Here is a 16,668-nt window from a genome sequence, read left to right on the forward strand (position 1 = left end):
TATGTTTTATTTTATATATTATATGTTTTATTTTATATATTATATGTTTTATTTTATATATTATATGTTTTATTTTATATATTATATATTTTATTTTATTATTTATTTTATTTTTTCTTCTACTTTAGTTTTTTTTTTTTTTTGTATTCTAATTTGATTTTACTATTTTATTATCTTTATTTTCAATCCCCGGGTCGCTTTAAGAACCGGTGGGGGAAGAACCGAAGCCCCGCCTTTTATGCAGAGTACCCCCTCCTCCGCTGGCCAATAGGAAAGAGGGAAGAGGCGGAGCGGGCTCGCCCCACCGGGGAAGAAAGTCGCTGGCCGCGGCGAGTCGAAGCGTTTGGATCGAGCGGCGCATTCGGGCAGGTTGCGCGCTCCGGCAGTGGCGGCGGGTTCGATTCCCCTGGGCGCTCGGCAGAAGCGGCGGCGGCGCTGGGCGCTCGGGAGCCGGGCAGTGGGATAAGTTACCCCTCCCCCACGGCTGAGCCCGGATCTCCGGCTGCGCTGCGCTGCCCGGCGGCGCCAATGCTGAACATGAGCGAGGAGCAGGTCAAAGCCCTGGAGGCGCCGGGTAGCCCGGCCGGCACCGCCAGCTCCCTCTCGCACGTGGACTCGGACTCGGACGCACCTTCCTCGCCGGCCGGGTCGGAGGGTCCATCACCGGCTTCGGCGCCGCGATCCTCCAAGGGCGAGCCGGGGGACGTGGACGAGCGCTTCCCCGCCTGCATCCGGGACGCCGTGTCGCAGGTGCTGAAGGGCTACGACTGGAGCCTGGTGCCCATGCCGGTGCGGGGCAATGGGGCGCTGAAAGCCAAGCCGCACGTGAAGCGGCCCATGAACGCCTTCATGGTTTGGGCTCAAGCGGCGCGCAGGAAGCTGGCCGACCAGTACCCACATCTGCACAACGCCGAGCTCAGCAAGACGCTGGGCAAGCTCTGGCGGTGAGTGGCCTCACGCGGATCCTCCCACGGGCGGGAAGGGGCGGGCGGGCGGTCGACCGACCGGGGACCCCCTTGGGTAGGATCGGGGTGGCGAGCGGCTGTACGCCCGGGAAGGGCGGCTCACCTCGGTCGGTGGGTCTCCGCTGCTTCCCGCGGTTGCTGATTATTTAGTGCCTGATACAGACGACCATTTCTCCCGCTTGGGAGTTGACTCGACTTGCCGGTTGCGCATTTGGGTGCGAGAGGAGCTGCGGTCGATCCGGTTGGGGCGTTTGTGCTTTCGCCGCTGTTCGGGGACTTTCTCCATCCGAAGCTTTTTGCAAGCGTTAAGAATCGGAGCTTAACCGACGGGATGCCTTGCACCCATTTTTTTGTTGCCGTTGCCGGCTAACAAGCCGTGTGTGGGGGGGGGGGGTCGGCTGTGGACGATAGGAGCTCCCTCCCCATCTTGTTGGGAAGCCCATGCGTCAGGAGGGGTGGCTCCCGGGGGATTGCGAGCCCTGGGCTCCCCTTCGGACGTAATAAGCCGAAGAAGGGGCGCAGCGGTCGCCCCGATGCGGGGTTGGGTTCCAGATGTTGAGACGATCAGCCCAGCAGGGCCTTCTTACCAGCATTATTCCCCCCCCCAGCCGCCCCCAAAGCAGTGTCCTGGGGACCCTACCACAACTACTGACAGGAATAAAAAAAATGTAAATAGTTGATACAATTAAACATATATTTGCATGTTAGTATTAATCTAAAAATGCAGTAAAATGTAATAAACATGTTGCTGTATTTATATGATACAAGGTGCATTGAAGGGTTAACATATCCAGATTAGTATATGGGGCCCCTATGCTTACGGGGCCCACAGGTAAGTGCCCATCAGGCCCTTGCGTTGAGACATCCTGGATCAGCCTGGGGTCTCTTCACATTCTTCTGTTTGAATAAAATTGAAAAGCAATTCGGTTTTAATTGCTTTCTTAGCTGCAGCCAATTCCTGCCCCATTGAGTGTCGGTTTGAGGAAGGCACGGGAGCTGCATGTCGGAAGGCTGAAAAAGTAGGCGCTCCCTTGGATTTCAGTGGACACCATGTTCAGACTCCTGGAACGAGGGTTATGTAGTCCAGACATACAACCTGGCTCTTGTTTCCAAATATTGGCTTACAACATCCAAGCCTGGACGTGTTCTGGTTTTTCAGGGCTACTGTGGTGGTGGTGGGGCTTGCTAGAGCCTCTGGGATACCCCCCACCCCCTTTGTCTTTGAGGGATAAATCCTGAACTTAAGGAACACATGGATGGAATCAAAAGTGCAGCCAGGGTAATGAAGGACAGCTGGAAGGAAATGAAGGGTCAAATCAGGGACATTCCTGGAAGTTCAAAGGGATTGACTTATAAGTCCCCCCCCCATCCCACCCTGATCGGAGCCTTTGAGGCCACTGGGGAGTACCTGTTGGAAAGGTGGCTGTTTCTAGCCCTGGTGTCCCCTTGGTGTGTAAAATGCATTATTACTTGAATGGCCCCTGATTTTTTAAAGCTGGAAACATGGTGCATTATAAAACAAGGAGGGGGGGACTTTAGAAAGCATTCTTCCTTTTTAGCCTTATAAAGCAGTGATCACCAACCAGTGGTCCATGGACTGGTGGGTCTGTGAGAAAATTTTGGTGGTCTGCAGAAAAATTATTTGCATTTTTTATATTGCACTAAATACTATTTATCTTTTTAAACATTCATATTAGTGGTCCGCGGGATTTAAAAAGATGAATTTAGTGGTCCCTGAGATCCGAAAGGTTGGTGAGCCCTGTTATAAAGCATCACCAAATTCCTGGAATATTTCAGCATCTCACCTCTTAGTTCTGGGTGGTGAGATTTGGATAGATATCCCACAAAGTAGGGTCAGTTTGGTGCTGTGTACGGATAGCTGTGTTCCCATCCCCTCCCAGCTTGTTGCCAATCAAATGACAGTGTGAATAAACATCAGTTTTATTTTATGGGGAAGAAGACCCCGAAGCCCTCAAAAGTGACCTTTGTGTCACAAGGTGTAAAATGTCGTATGAAAGAGATGCGACAAACTATGTTCTTAGCCGCAGGAATTAAAGCACACACGCGAATCGGTTTATGGCGCCTTAGAGACGAACAATTTTATGATCCTTTGAGCTCTTCTGGCTCATACGTCTTCTCTATCGCTTTTTAAAACAACTCTTTTCTTGTTGCCTCTGGAAGAAAATAAACCAATCAGCAGACGGTGGTCAGTTTTACTCAGAGAAAAAGGATACTTGAAAGTCCAACATATTTATTGTGGCAAAAGTTTGCATGGACTAGAACACGGTGCCCCCAGAAACTGATGCCTGGCTGCAATTTTTTTTTCAGGTGCCACAAGACTTTCTTTGTTTTTCTGCAGCAAGCTCAGAGCAGCTGCCCCTCTGGAATTTTCTATTCGCTTGGCTTCCAAGGTTGGCTGCAAACCTCCATAAGCCTCTTGAGTTACAGGGAAGCCCGGTTGAGATTTTAAGTAGCACATTGGAATAGATCTATATAGGGAGTAAAAGACATATTTACCATTGCCTGGTTCGTACTTTGCAGGCATAGGATACTGGCTGACCTATGAAAACCCAGGGGCGTTTATATTATATTTATATTTATATGTGTGTGTATGTATATGTATATGCATATGTATATATATGTCTATTGATATAAGTTTTTAGAAGCTCACCCTTTTCCTAAACCTGGCACTCAGTTAGAAATTAGATTGAGTTGCCAGGTTTAGACAAATGATAATGAGCTAAGGTAAAGGTTCCCCTCGCACATATGTGCTAGTCATTCCTGATTCTAGGGGGGGTGCTCATCTCTGTTTCAAAGCCAAAGATCCAGCTCTTTCCAAAGACGTCTCTGTGGTCATGTGGCCGGCATGAGTAAATGCTGAAGGGGCACGGAATGCTGTTACCTTCCCACCAAAGGTGGTCCCTATTTTTCTGCTTGCCTTTTTCACGTACTTTAAAACTGCTAGATTGGTAGAAGCTGGGACAAGTAACGGGAGCTCATTCTGTTACGTGGCGCTAGGGATTCGAACCGCCAAACTGCCAACCTTTCTGATTGACAAGCTCAGTGTCTTAGCCACTGAGCCACTGTGTCCCTTTAATGAGCTAAAACCATCCCTAATAAATGAATGGGATAGTTAGAACTGTCATTTTGTTTTGTTCGTTTTCATTTCATTTCATTTTATTTTGCCTTGTATAGAAAAGAGCAACAGTTTCAATGTCTATATAAACAGATTAGAGTTAATTTGAGCAATCATCATCATCATATTCATTAGTAGTAATCATATAATAACATTGTATTCTCTTCATAATATGAATATTATTAATTATGGATACTAATTAATATTAATAATAAACATAATGTAATAAGCCCTCATAGTAAAGCTAAATCCTTGTCCTACAATTTTAAACACTTTAACTTCTGTTTCTATTAGTTAACTATTGATAGAATGAGTCCCATATTTCAAAATATTCCATGTCTTCCTTCTCTTTCATTTCAAGTGTTAATCTATCCATTTCTGCACATTCTAGTATTTTATTATTATTTTTTGGTGCATGAATCTCATTTTGGTGCAGTTCAGTCACAACCCTGTTCTGTTTCTTTCTCGAGCCACTGTCACTCAAGCACCATTAAAATTGAAAAGTCAAAGGCTTTCGTTATCCTTTTTGAAACAAGATTTTGCTCTCAGTGTACATAAAAAGTAGATACATTCGTCACGAATCATAAGGTACAACATTTAATGATAGTCATAGAGTACAAATAAGCAATCAAATCATACTAGGAAACAATCAATATAAATTGTAAGGATACAAACAACAAGTTACAATCATACAGTCCTAAGTGGAAGGAGATGGGTGATAGGAACGATGAGAAGACGAATAATAATAGTAATGCAGACTTTGTAAATAGTTTGACAGTATTGAGGGAATTATTTGTTTAGCAGATTCAAAATGAATAAATAGATATGGGGTATGCCACCAGTTTTCCCTAGGCCCAGGATTTCTGGTTAATGGTTTTTAATCCCTTTAATTAATTTTTTTACTGGGCTTTGCTATTATTCTTTTTTGTGTTATTTATATGCGTTTTCTTTTTAGGTTTAATTTTGTGAACTTCCCAGAGCTGCATATGTAAGACGGGCAGTTACATAAATAAAGCAAACAAATTGGAGGGTTAAAATAATTTTATTTGGCGTCAGGATAAGACCGGTCATAGGATTACAGTACCTCTGTCCACTCTCCTCATTTCCTTTGGTCTCAAACAAGCATGTTGCATGACTCCAGCTCTGGTGGGTTTTCTAATGCTCTATTTGTGGAGCATGATGTGCCGAGGCAGCCACATGGCCTGCTTGCACACTGCAGTTTAAGCTTGGCGTCTTGTCTGAATCCAGCCAATATTGCCATAAAGCCTCCACTGTCCCCCTGTTATTATGTGCGCATTATATCTCGCTTGACTCAGAGCAAAGCACGAGGCCACCCAGCAAGTTCACTGCTCGGAGGAGATTTCATTCCTTGCCTCACAGCTCCGTCCTAGAGACGGTTTGCTACTTGCTTCTCTTTTCTGCAGGGCAAAGAATTTGCAGAATTCTTTTTTCTGCGAGACATTTGCTAAGCCAATTTGATGACCTTCCATTCTATAGTTGTTAAGTGAATCATCACAGTTATTAAGGTAGTAACACAGTCCTTCAATGAATCTGGCTGCTGCATGAACTCTGTCAGAAGGTCACAAAAGGGAGTCAGTCACCTGACTCTGAGACTCTGCAACCGTCCTAAAGGTGAGTCAGTAGCCAAGTGTCCAAATTATGATCACATGACCATGGGAGTGCTACACTGGTTCTGAGCGTACAAAGTGGCCATAAAATCACTTTTTTGTCAATGCTGTTGTAAGTTTGAACAGCTGCTGTAAGTCGGGGACCATATGTACAGGGGTATTTGCCTCCAGTAAGATAGAGAAGGTTTGAATCAGAATAGAACATGGAAGTATAAATCTTTATTATGGTCAAAGACCAGCAATACACATTACTTTTTACCATATGTTAAAAGTACTGACATTAAAATATAATTATAAAGTATTGATGTTAAAAGTGGATAATAACATACATGTTTTCAAATTGTTGGGGTCACTCCCTGGTTTACCTGGGTGCAAAACGGATCAGTATGGGAGTAAATACAATGGTCCAGAAATTGTTAGAGGTATGTCCAAATAATTGGTACAAGATGACAACTATACTTCTGTAACCAATTTTTTTTCTTGTGGACATTGCAGCAACACAGAACTTTGCCATTGCAGATGTGGTAACCGGGTTTGTGTCCTGGAGCAGAAAGCCTACATAAAAATTGTCTGCCCTCCCTGGCAATCTCTCTAATAAGGGGAGAATATGTGCAGTACAAACTCTGAATAGCTCACAGTGTAATAGAACACATGAGATATCTTCCATTTCTCCTTTACCACATATACAAACCCGTTCTGCTATAGGTGTTCTCTTATACCTGCCCTGGAGGAGTGCTGAAGGAAGAATGTTAAATCTGGCTCTGAAGAAAGCTGTTCTTTGTTTTGGGAAGATCAGGTCATTTAGATATCTTGCCGATTCCCACACATCCTGTTTGATTCTGTCCCTACTGTGGAGAGGCAACCTATTTAGTTCTTCTTGGAAATCCATAGAATAGAACATGGAAGGGATCTTGGGGGTCTTCTAGTCCAGCCCCCTGCTCAAGCAGGAGACCCTATACCATTTCAGACAAGTGACTGACCAGTCTCTTCTTGAAAACCTCCAGTGATGGAACACCCACGATTTCTGGTTAATGGTCCTCACTGTTAATAAGTTTCTTCTTAATTCCAGATTGCTTCTCTCTTTGGTAACTTTCCATCCATTGCTTCTTGCCTCTGGTGTTTTGGAAAATAAATTGACCCCCTCCTCTTTGTGGCAGCTTCTCAAATACTGGAAAGCTATTGTCTCTCTCCCTAGTCCTTCTTTTCTCTGGACTAGCCAAACCCAAATCCAGCAACCGTTCTTCATATGTTTTATCCTCCAGGCCTTTAATCGTCTTAGTTGCTTGTCTCTGCACTTTTTCTAAAGTCTCAACATCTTTTTTGTAATGCAGTGGAGGCAAACTGCAGCATGCCAGGTGTGGCATTACTAAGGCTTTATAAAGTGGTACTAATAGGTGGTCATTGCTTCTTTTATCCCAGTTCCGTACCCCCTTGGCCTTCATGTGGGAATTCAGGCAGGTCATCCCGGTCTGCAGTTTTCTCTTCCAGCCCTGGCTTGTGATTTCCAATGAAGCTGGGCTGCTCCCCGATCAGTAATGACCTTGTCCGGATATTGCACTGTTCACCCCTGCGTGTCGAATGAGTCACAATCAGCTGCGTTTGCATGATATGCTAAGCCACAAGCCATGGTTTTTACAATCTGTGGTCAAGGACATACGAGAAGCCAACTCCCCCCCCCCAACCCCAAAATACCAAATCATGTGATGGCTTAAGTGACATTTCTGAAATTAGTCAGTGAGAAATTCAGAGTGAAAAATATCCCCTGTTCATGTAGGACCCCCAACCTACAAATGCATCTGAAGATAGAATAGAATATAAAATAGAATAGAATAGAATAGAATAGAATAGAATAGAATTCTTTATTGGCCAAGTGTGATTGAACACTCAAGTAATTTATCTTTGGTACAAATGCTCTCAGTGTACATGTAAAAAAATAAAATAGAATAAATTCATCGAATCATAAGATACAACACTTAGTGATAATCATAGGTTACTAATAAGCAATCAAATCATGCTAGGAAACAAATAGAACAGTATAAATTTTAATAAATTTATTGTAAATAAATTGTAAAGAAACATCCCATTGCATAATAAACCCACACCTTCCTAGCAGTTACAAATCAAGAAATGCTTTTGGTAGAACCGTTTGCCCCGGAAGGCACCGGTTGTTGTGGGCAATGGAAAGTCTTTGTGCTTTGGGGCTGCATCTCCTTTGGGGGCATATTCAGCTCTTGCCAAAAGGGTGTGTTCTTTCCAAAGGTTAAAAAGGAAATTTTTCAGGAAGCTTTGTATTTTGCTGAATCTGATGCAGTATGCTAGAAGGCAATTCTAGACTCAAAGTGACCTTTTCATTGAGCCAAGAAATAAGCTTGCCCAGCTTAGAAGTGTGGGCCCTGGGAAATTTTCATATTCAGAAGATAGAGGAGTATCAATCTTACTGCAATTTATTTTTGTGTTAAATTTATATTTACCGACAAAAAAATAAAGGGAGATTAGTATGGATTTATTTCAAGCTGTTAGCTCTCATCACCTAGCCATACCTTTCAAGCTACTTTTATATTAGGTAGATGCATTAACCTCTAAGCCATGGGCTCTCCTGGCTTTGTCGGCTATACCAGGGGAGAGATTTATCAGGGCAACCTGGTCTACCCAAATATGGGAGGAGCATCCAAAAATGGAAGCCATATGCTTCATCCCATATTTGAGTAGTCCAGGTTGCCATGATTAAAAACACTCTAACTGAAACTCACTTTGGAGCAGAGGGACATCAGGTGTGAAATGAGTTTGAGTCCTTCCCGGCTCTCAAGTGTTCTCATGGTTTACTCAGCCATTACACACTGCAGAGAGAGAAAGAAGTGAAACAAGAGAAACTCTATCCAGTTCCGAACTCTTGTGTGACAAGCTGGGGAAAGGGATGTGAGGCGGGACTGTTAGCAAGATAGAATGCAAATACTTTGTTGAAGCATTTGCAAAATAGATGCAGATGAATCTCTTCCAGGTTCCCGGGTGTGCCGTGTGAAGTCACGTACATACGACTCAAAAAAGAGTTTCCAAATCATGAGATATGAGACGTCTACTCTAGTGAAAAGAAGGACCAGGAGTGACATGATAGCAGTCTTCCAATATTTGAGGGGCTGCCACAAAGATGAGAGGGGTCAACTTATTTTCCAAAGCACCCAAAGGCAGGACAAGAAACAATAGATGGAAACTAACCAAGAAGAGAAGCAACCTGGAACTAAGGAGAAATTTCCTAACGGTGAGAGCAATCAACCAGTGGAACAGCTTGCCTTCAGAAGTTGTGGGTGCTCTATCACAAAAAAGAGACTGAGCAGCCATTTCTCTAAATGGGTATAGACTCTTCTTGCTCGAGCAGGGGGTTGGACTAGATGACCTCTGAGGTTATCTTCCAACTCCTTTATTCTATGTTCTGTGAGATGCAACAGAGATTCCTCTCTGTTCTCGGCTGGTCAGATTCCCACATCTTAACCAAGATTCAGAAAAACTGGGAGAGGGGGAAACCCCTCCCAAAAGGTGGGTAAAACGAGGACCCAGATTGTTGGGGGCAAGAGGCTTGATTCCTGTTAGAATGCCGTACTGCAGGCTAATTATGCTGATTGCCAGCAATTTGATCCTGAGTGGCTCAAGGTTGACTCAGCCTTCCCTCCTTCTGAGGTCAATAAAACGAGGACCCAGATTGTCGGGGGCAAGAGGCTGACTCTGTAAATTGCTCAGAGAGGGCTGTAAAAGCACTGTGAAGCGATATATAAGCCAAAGTGATCTTGCTCTTGCAATTTGGAGGACCAGAACTATTATCTTCAGTCGAAGGGAGGTTGAAGGCAGTGGGTAGATGTAGCCTTGCAAAAGCCAGCTAACCTCTTTCTGAATCTGAAATGCTTGATGAGATCCTGCTTTCCATCATTCCCAAATTTGGAACACAGAAGAACAAATGACCTTGAGCTACAGAAAGCGGACTCTGATTTGTAGGAGGAACAAAATCCAAACGGCAAAAAGAATTCCGTGTGATTCGGCTCCTTTTTGCTGGATATTTTGAAAAAAACTACTAGACAGCTATCGAATGGGGGCATTTTAATTTGGGTCCTAAATTAACGTGTTCTTCAGACCCCAGGGACCCTTTTCAATGGCCAAGCTTCCCCCTGAGAGAAGATTCTTCTATACACAGTGTTTCCCTGAAAATAAGGCAGGGTCTTATTTTATTTTGACCCCCGAAATAAGCCTTATTTTCAGGGAGGTCTTATTATTTTTGAGGTGCAGGAGGCGACGAGTGTGATCACCTCATGGCTGCTGCTGTGCTGCAATATTTGGGGGGAGGGCTTATTTTAGCGCATACACTCAAAAGCCCAATTGGGCTTATTATCTGGGAAGGTCTTATTTTCAGGGAAACAGGATAGGTAGGTCTCGACTTACAACAGTCCATTTAGTGATCATTCCAAGTTGGAATGGCACTGAAAAAAGTGAATTATGACCATTTTTCACACTTACAACCACTGCAGCATCCCGTGGTCACATGATCAAAATACAGCCATTTGGCAACTGACTCGCATTTATGACGGTTGCAGTGTCCAGGGGGTCATGTTGTGACCTTCTGACAAAGTCACTGGGGGGAGAGCCAGATTTGCTTAACAACCATGTTATTAACAACTGCAGTGATTAACAACCGTGGCAAGAAAGGGCGAAAGATGGGGCAAAGCTCACCGAACCAACATTTCATTTAGCAACATAAATGTTGGGCTCTCTTGTGGTCGTAAGTCCAGGTCTACTTTGTATATTTTTCACAGAATAGGCCTCATTGACCTTAGTCAGGCTTACTGCCGCGTTGAGAAGATGGGAACTTCAGTTTTGGGGAAACGAAAACAAATTTGTGGCTGACCAAAGGCAACAAAATAAGAAGAACAGAAGTTGCAAGTATTTTCCCTTATAGAAGCTACTTTTTGCAATTTCTGGAGGAATACTTGAAGCTGCTGAAATGCATCGGGGGGGAGTTTTGGGCCACTGTGTTTTAAGGCAGGCTGCGAAGGCCAAACTCCCTTTGAAATAAATGTATGTTTTATCCCTTGCACAGAAATGTTATAAATATAAACAAATAGGTTTAAAAATAGTTTCTATCCTTGAGCTGTCAGACTCTGAAACACAACCACAATCATTCCATGCACACGCGGAAACGTATGAGTAGTTTTTCTTCTTCTTTCTTTTTCTTTTTCCTAATTACTTGCATAGGGATTATTCTTTATACTATTTAGGTTGCTTGTATTTTTTGTCATGAATTGCACCAGTGAGGCTAAAACCAATTTCATTGTATAACTAGAACAGAACAGAACAGAATTCTTTATTGGCTAAGTGTGATTGGACACGCAAGCAATTTGTCTTTGGTGTAGATGCTCTCAGTGTACATAAAAAGACAAGATACATTTGTCAAGAATCATAAGGCACAACACTTAAAGATAGTCATAGTGTACAAATAAACAATCAGGAAACAATCAATATCAATATAAATTGTAAGGATACAAGCAATAAAGTTATAGTCCTGCAGTCATAAGTGGGAGGAGATGGGTGATAGGAACGATGAGAAGACTAATAGTAAACTGTCCTTGTGTCTAGTTGTCTTGGTGTGCAATGCTCTATAGCTTCGCTTTGAGGGTCGGAGTTGAAACAATTTATGTCCAGGATGTGAGGGATCTGCAGATATTTTCACGGCCCTCTTTTTGACTTGTGCAATATACAGGTCCTCAATGGAAGGCAGGTTGGTAGCCATTGTTTTTTTCTGCAGTTCTGATTATCCTCTGAAGTTTGTACATGATGTAACATGACAATAAAGCCTATACAGACTAAGTGTGTGTAGAGTAGATCCTCTAATGTGGAGAAATTTATTTGGGAAGCTGACATGCACTCCAATGCCTTTTTAGTGATGCTGATGGCTCTTCGGAGAGAACTATCTCTTCCTCTCCCTCCCCTTCTCTGTTCCTATCCACAGTCAGAATATCCTTCAGAATATTTATATTGGGTCATTACAGTTCAATCTTTCACAGCCGGACACCTCACAAATATTTGAGATGTGGGTTTTTTGCAATCCTCAGCCAGCGTGGGACCTTAAAAATCAACACAACCAGAAAGCACCAGATTGGAGAGAGAGCTATCGCAAGAAATGGGACACAAAACCAAAGAGATGCCTCTTGGCTTTTTTCCAGCAAGTACAAATTGATGTAGGATCGTAGTCAAAAAGTGTTTTATTTTATTTTTTATTTTTCCATTGAATTAAAGAGTGAATATATCCAACCCTGATTTGTTTTTTTAAATGAATCTGAAACAACGTGGCTCTTTTTACAAATGGTGTGTTTGTGTGTGTGAGAGAGAGAGGAGGGGGGAAGAGAAATATGATGTTTATGGGGATGGAAACTCCCTTTCTGAATATGCGTTTTGTCATTTCTGTGCTGGTCACCCACTCACAAATCCTTAGTAATGTCAATGAAGTTATTACTGCATAAGAGAAATTGACATTCAAGTCTCTATACAATTACTGTGTGGTTTCGAGGTATTACTGCTTCGGAAAGGAAGGTGGTGCAGAGTGGTGAGGACAGCAGAAAAGATTATTGGAGGTTCGCTTCCTTCTATCCAGACATGCCATGTAAGTCATGCTTGAGCAGGGTCCAAAGGATGGTCTGGGACACCACACGTCCTCTTCATAACCACTCAATTTCATTGAGGGCCACATTAGGGTTTTGTTTGACCTGGGGGGGAGGGTGGGGGGCGTAGCCAGGGTGGGCATGGCCAGCTTGACGTCATTCCTTTCGGGGGCGCCTGTGGAGGCCCGAGTACTCTGCCAGTAAAAACAGGCTCCTGGGCTCTGCTTTTGGCTGCACCGGCTTCCTACAACCCTCTGCCAGCAAAAACAAAGCTCTCAAGGGCTGCATGTGGCCCTCTGTTTTTGCTGACAGAGGCCCCGCGGACTGGCCCTTCACTGTTTCAGGGGTGGCCCGCGGGCCAGATCTAAGCACTCAGTGGGCTGGATCAGGCCCCCGGGCCTTGGTTTTGACACCCCTGTCATGGGTTGCCCACACTACGATGGATGGCGTTATCCAGAGATGCATATTTGTTTATATATTACTGCATATTTGTTTATATAAGTAATTCTAGTTTAAGGTGATTTAATAAAATTGCTGACCTCGCTTTTCAGAACATCCATTGATCCATTTGTTATTTCAGTGGGCTACCATTTGTTAAAAGAAACATAACATGTATATGTTATGTGTGTGTGTGTGTAATTATAATGATGATGATGTTTGTACGTTTGTATGCTAACACCTTGGATGCCTAGAGAGCACACTGCTCAACATAGAAAGGAAGACTATGATATAAAAGAATAAAAAATATTTTATAAAAAAAAGAGCTTTCAAAAGGCATTTTGAGATGAAGCACATACAGAAAACAGATTTTCCCTTGCCCAGGAATCAGAATGAAATGGGGGGTGGGTCATTTAAGAACTTTTCTCCCACATATGAAGAACAATTGGGTAGATTAGTCTAGAGAAAAGAAGGACCAGGGGTGACACAATAGCAGTGTTCCAGTATTTGAGGGGCTGCCACAAAGAAGAGGGAGTCAAGCTATTTTCCAAAGAATCAGAAAGCAAGACAAGAAAAAAATGAATGGAAACTAATCTAGGAGAAAAGCAACCTCGAAATAAGGAGAAATTTCCTAATGGAACAATTAACCAGTGGAACAGCTTTGCCTTCAGAAGTTGTGGGGGCTCCATCAGTGGAAGCTTTTAAGAACAGATTGGAGGGCCACTTGTGGGAAAGGGGTGGAGCGGTTGGACTAGAAGACCTCCAAGGTCCCTTCCAACTTTATTCTGTTATTCCCTTTCGCCTCATCTGCTCCAACCTTTACATTCTTCGCATCCTTCACATTCTATTCTATACAATTGAATTGAAAACCCTGAGATTGCACTAATATTGCACAACATTTAATAGAACTCCAATACTTTGGCCACCTAATGAGAAGGAAGGACTCCCTGGAGAAGAGCCTCATACTGGGAAAGACTGAGGGCAAAAGAAGAAGGGGACGACAGAGAAAGAGGTGGCTGGATGGAGTCACTGAAGCAGTCGGTGTGAGCTTAAATCACACTCTGGGGGATGGTAGAGGACAGGAAGGCCTGGAGGAACATTGTCCATGGAGTTGCGATGGATCGGACACGACTTCGCAACTAACTACAACAACTGATATGAACTTATGGAAATCAACTGTTCAGTTGTATTTCATCTGTTATTTTATTTGCCTGTTGTAAAAAAGACCCAACAGTTTCCTGGAAAGGATAGTTAAGTGTAAATTTTATAGTCAAAGAACGATACATCCCAGATGCTGGTGTTTTTCAGATATTTTAACAGCAACTTTTTTACATAGCCTTGTTGCTCTCTAACCCTAACAGTGCGATTTTTGCATGTGTCTCGGTTGTGACCTCTGCAGACTCATTGGGTTTATTGCTGAGTAGATATGTGAAAAGATTGCAAAGCTGTTCAAAAATGTATGGCTTCAATTACTGAATGAATACAATGCAACATAGAACAAGAGAGTTGGAGGGGGCCTTGGAGGACTTCTATTCCACCTCCTACTCGAGCAGGAGACCCTATATCATTTAGACAAATGGCTCTCCAGTCTCTTCTTAAAAACCGCAAGTGTTGCAGCATCCACAACGAGTCAAGTCGTTCCACGGGTTAGTTCTTATATATCCTCATGTACTTGGCAACTGGTTCATAGTTATGACAGTCCCCAGGTCATGTTATCCCTTTGGGTGACTTTCTGACAAGCAAAGTCAGTGGGGAAGCAGAGTTCGCTTAACAATCATCTTAATTCACAACTGTGCCAGGGAAGGCCACTTATCTGAAATGGTATAGGTCTAGGATGGCAAACCTTTTTGGCACTGAGTGCCCAAACTAGAACATGGGTGCATGCATGCGTTTGTGTGCTTGAAACCCGAAGACCAGGTGGCCTGCATGTACATGTGCACCACCTAGCTAGTCTTCGGGTTTTCGGCACAGACACATGTGCATGCACGCATGTTCCAGTTTGGGTACTTGGTGCCAAAAAGATTCACCATCAGTGGTATGGGTTCTCCTGCTTGAGCAGGGGGCTGGACTAGAAGACCTCCAAGGTCCCTTCCAGCTTATTCATTCTGATTCATTGTCAGGAAATTTCTCCTTAGTTCTCGGTTGCTCCTCTCCTTAATTAGTTTCTATCCATTGCTCCTCTTCTTGCTTTCTGGTGCTTTGGAAAATAGCTTGACCCCCTCTTCTCTATGACAATCCCTCAAATATTGGAAGACTGCTATCATATCTCCCCTAGTCCTTCTTTCACTAGATCAGATATACCTATTTCCTGCAAACGTTGTTGGCTGAACATGTTGGCTGAATGTAGCATTTTCATTTCAGTTCAGTCATCCAGAAACAAATCCAAAGTTTTATATGAACAGGAGAAATAACAGAGATAGAAAAATGTTAGCAAGCATGATTTTTTAAAAGCCTAACTTACAGATGTTTCCATTTACGTATATCATTTGTACATTGGAAAAGATTAAAAATAATGTCTAGTGCTAATGTTCTTTGAGGGGGAGCATTATAATAATAATCTATAATGTCTGTCTGTCTGTCTGTCTGTCTGTCTGCCTGCCTGCCTGCCTGCCTGCCTGCCTGCCTGCCTGCCTGCCTGCCTGCCTGCCTGCCTGCCTGCCTGCCTGCCTGCCTGCCTGCCTGCCTACCTACCTACCTACCTACCTACCTACCTACCTACCCATCTATCTATCTATCTATCTATCTATCTATCTATCTATCTATCTATCTATCTATCTATCTATCTATCTATCTATCTATCTATCTCTAAAAGGCTGTGTGGATCTATCTATCTATCTATCTATCTATCTATCTATCTATCTATCTATCTATCTATCTATCTATCTATCTATCTATCTATCTCTAAAAGGCTGTGTGGTTCATGCGAATGGTAGCATTTTTTACTACCAGTTTGGGCCAACCGGCCTGAACTGATAGCATGTCACCCCTCCAACTCGCCCTCCCGCATGAAGTCGATTGTCAAAAGGAATGGGAAAGGTTTTGGGGGGTTTATTTTTAAACCTTTAAAGTGGGTAGCTTTCTTGAAGGACTTTGGAGATTTTCCAAGGTCTGCCAAAAGGTGAAGAAAACATGGTTGTGGCTCAATTTTATATTTACCGACAAAGAAATAAAGGGAGTTATTTAAATATAAATGACACAAAAATAGTTTGTCGCAAAAGCAACTGCCTGCGATGGCTCCTGGATTGGGGCTGAAAGGCAAAAGCAGAAGCAGTATGCTCCATCCCATAATTGGGTGGACCAGGTTGCCCTGATGACACCATGCTGGTGGCTCTGTGGGCTCCCTGCAAAGGCCCCAGGTGGACCCCTGCATTATAGTTGCACTGGGTAATATATAAATAGGGCAAGCGAGATATTTCTGTGGCATATTTGTGGAGGATAACAGCATGATACACTTTGATTCAGAATTAGTTCGGTTCAGGGCAGAGAAGAGCAATAAATATGATAAGGAATCTGGGGGCCTAAACCATATGATAAACAGCTAAGGAAACTAGGTATGTTTAGCCTAAAGAAGAGAAGGACTAGGGCAGGGATGTCAAACTCAAGGCCCTTGGGCTGAATTCGGCCCATAGGTTGCTTAACTCTCGTCCGCGGGGCCACCCTGGAAACAGCAAAGGACCCACCCACAATGCCAGCAAAAATGAAGCTGGGGAGGGCCGCATGAGCTCTGTTTTTGCTGGCAAAGGGCTAGCAAAGCAGACTAAGAGCAAAATGAAAGTAGAAATGTATCCCCCTTTTGCATGTGAGCATGCAGGAAGGGACAGGAAAGGAGAAAGGGAAAGACAAAGAAAAAGAAGGAAAGATGG

At 43.4% G+C, this 16,668-nt stretch overlaps 1 protein-coding gene across 1 annotated transcript in view; it reads left to right on the top strand.

The window, feature by feature from the left end:
• Positions 1-334: 334 nt before the first annotated feature.
• SOX8 (SRY-box transcription factor 8) overlaps positions 335-16,668 on the top strand; it is a 37,516-nt gene continuing 21,182 nt past the window's right edge. Inside the window, exon 1 of the mRNA XM_014074088.2 lies at positions 335-944. Coding sequence (XP_013929563.2) covers positions 529-944 — 416 coding nt within the window. The 5' untranslated portion in view covers positions 335-528. The remainder of the gene's footprint in view (positions 945-16,668) is intronic.

The sequence above is a fragment of the Thamnophis sirtalis genome, unplaced genomic scaffold, assembly GCF_051295495.1.
Source record: "Thamnophis sirtalis isolate CommonGarterSnake01/CBP01778 unplaced genomic scaffold, rThaSir2_p1.2 scaffold_14, whole genome shotgun sequence".
Taxonomy (NCBI): domain Eukaryota; kingdom Metazoa; phylum Chordata; class Lepidosauria; order Squamata; family Natricidae; genus Thamnophis; species Thamnophis sirtalis.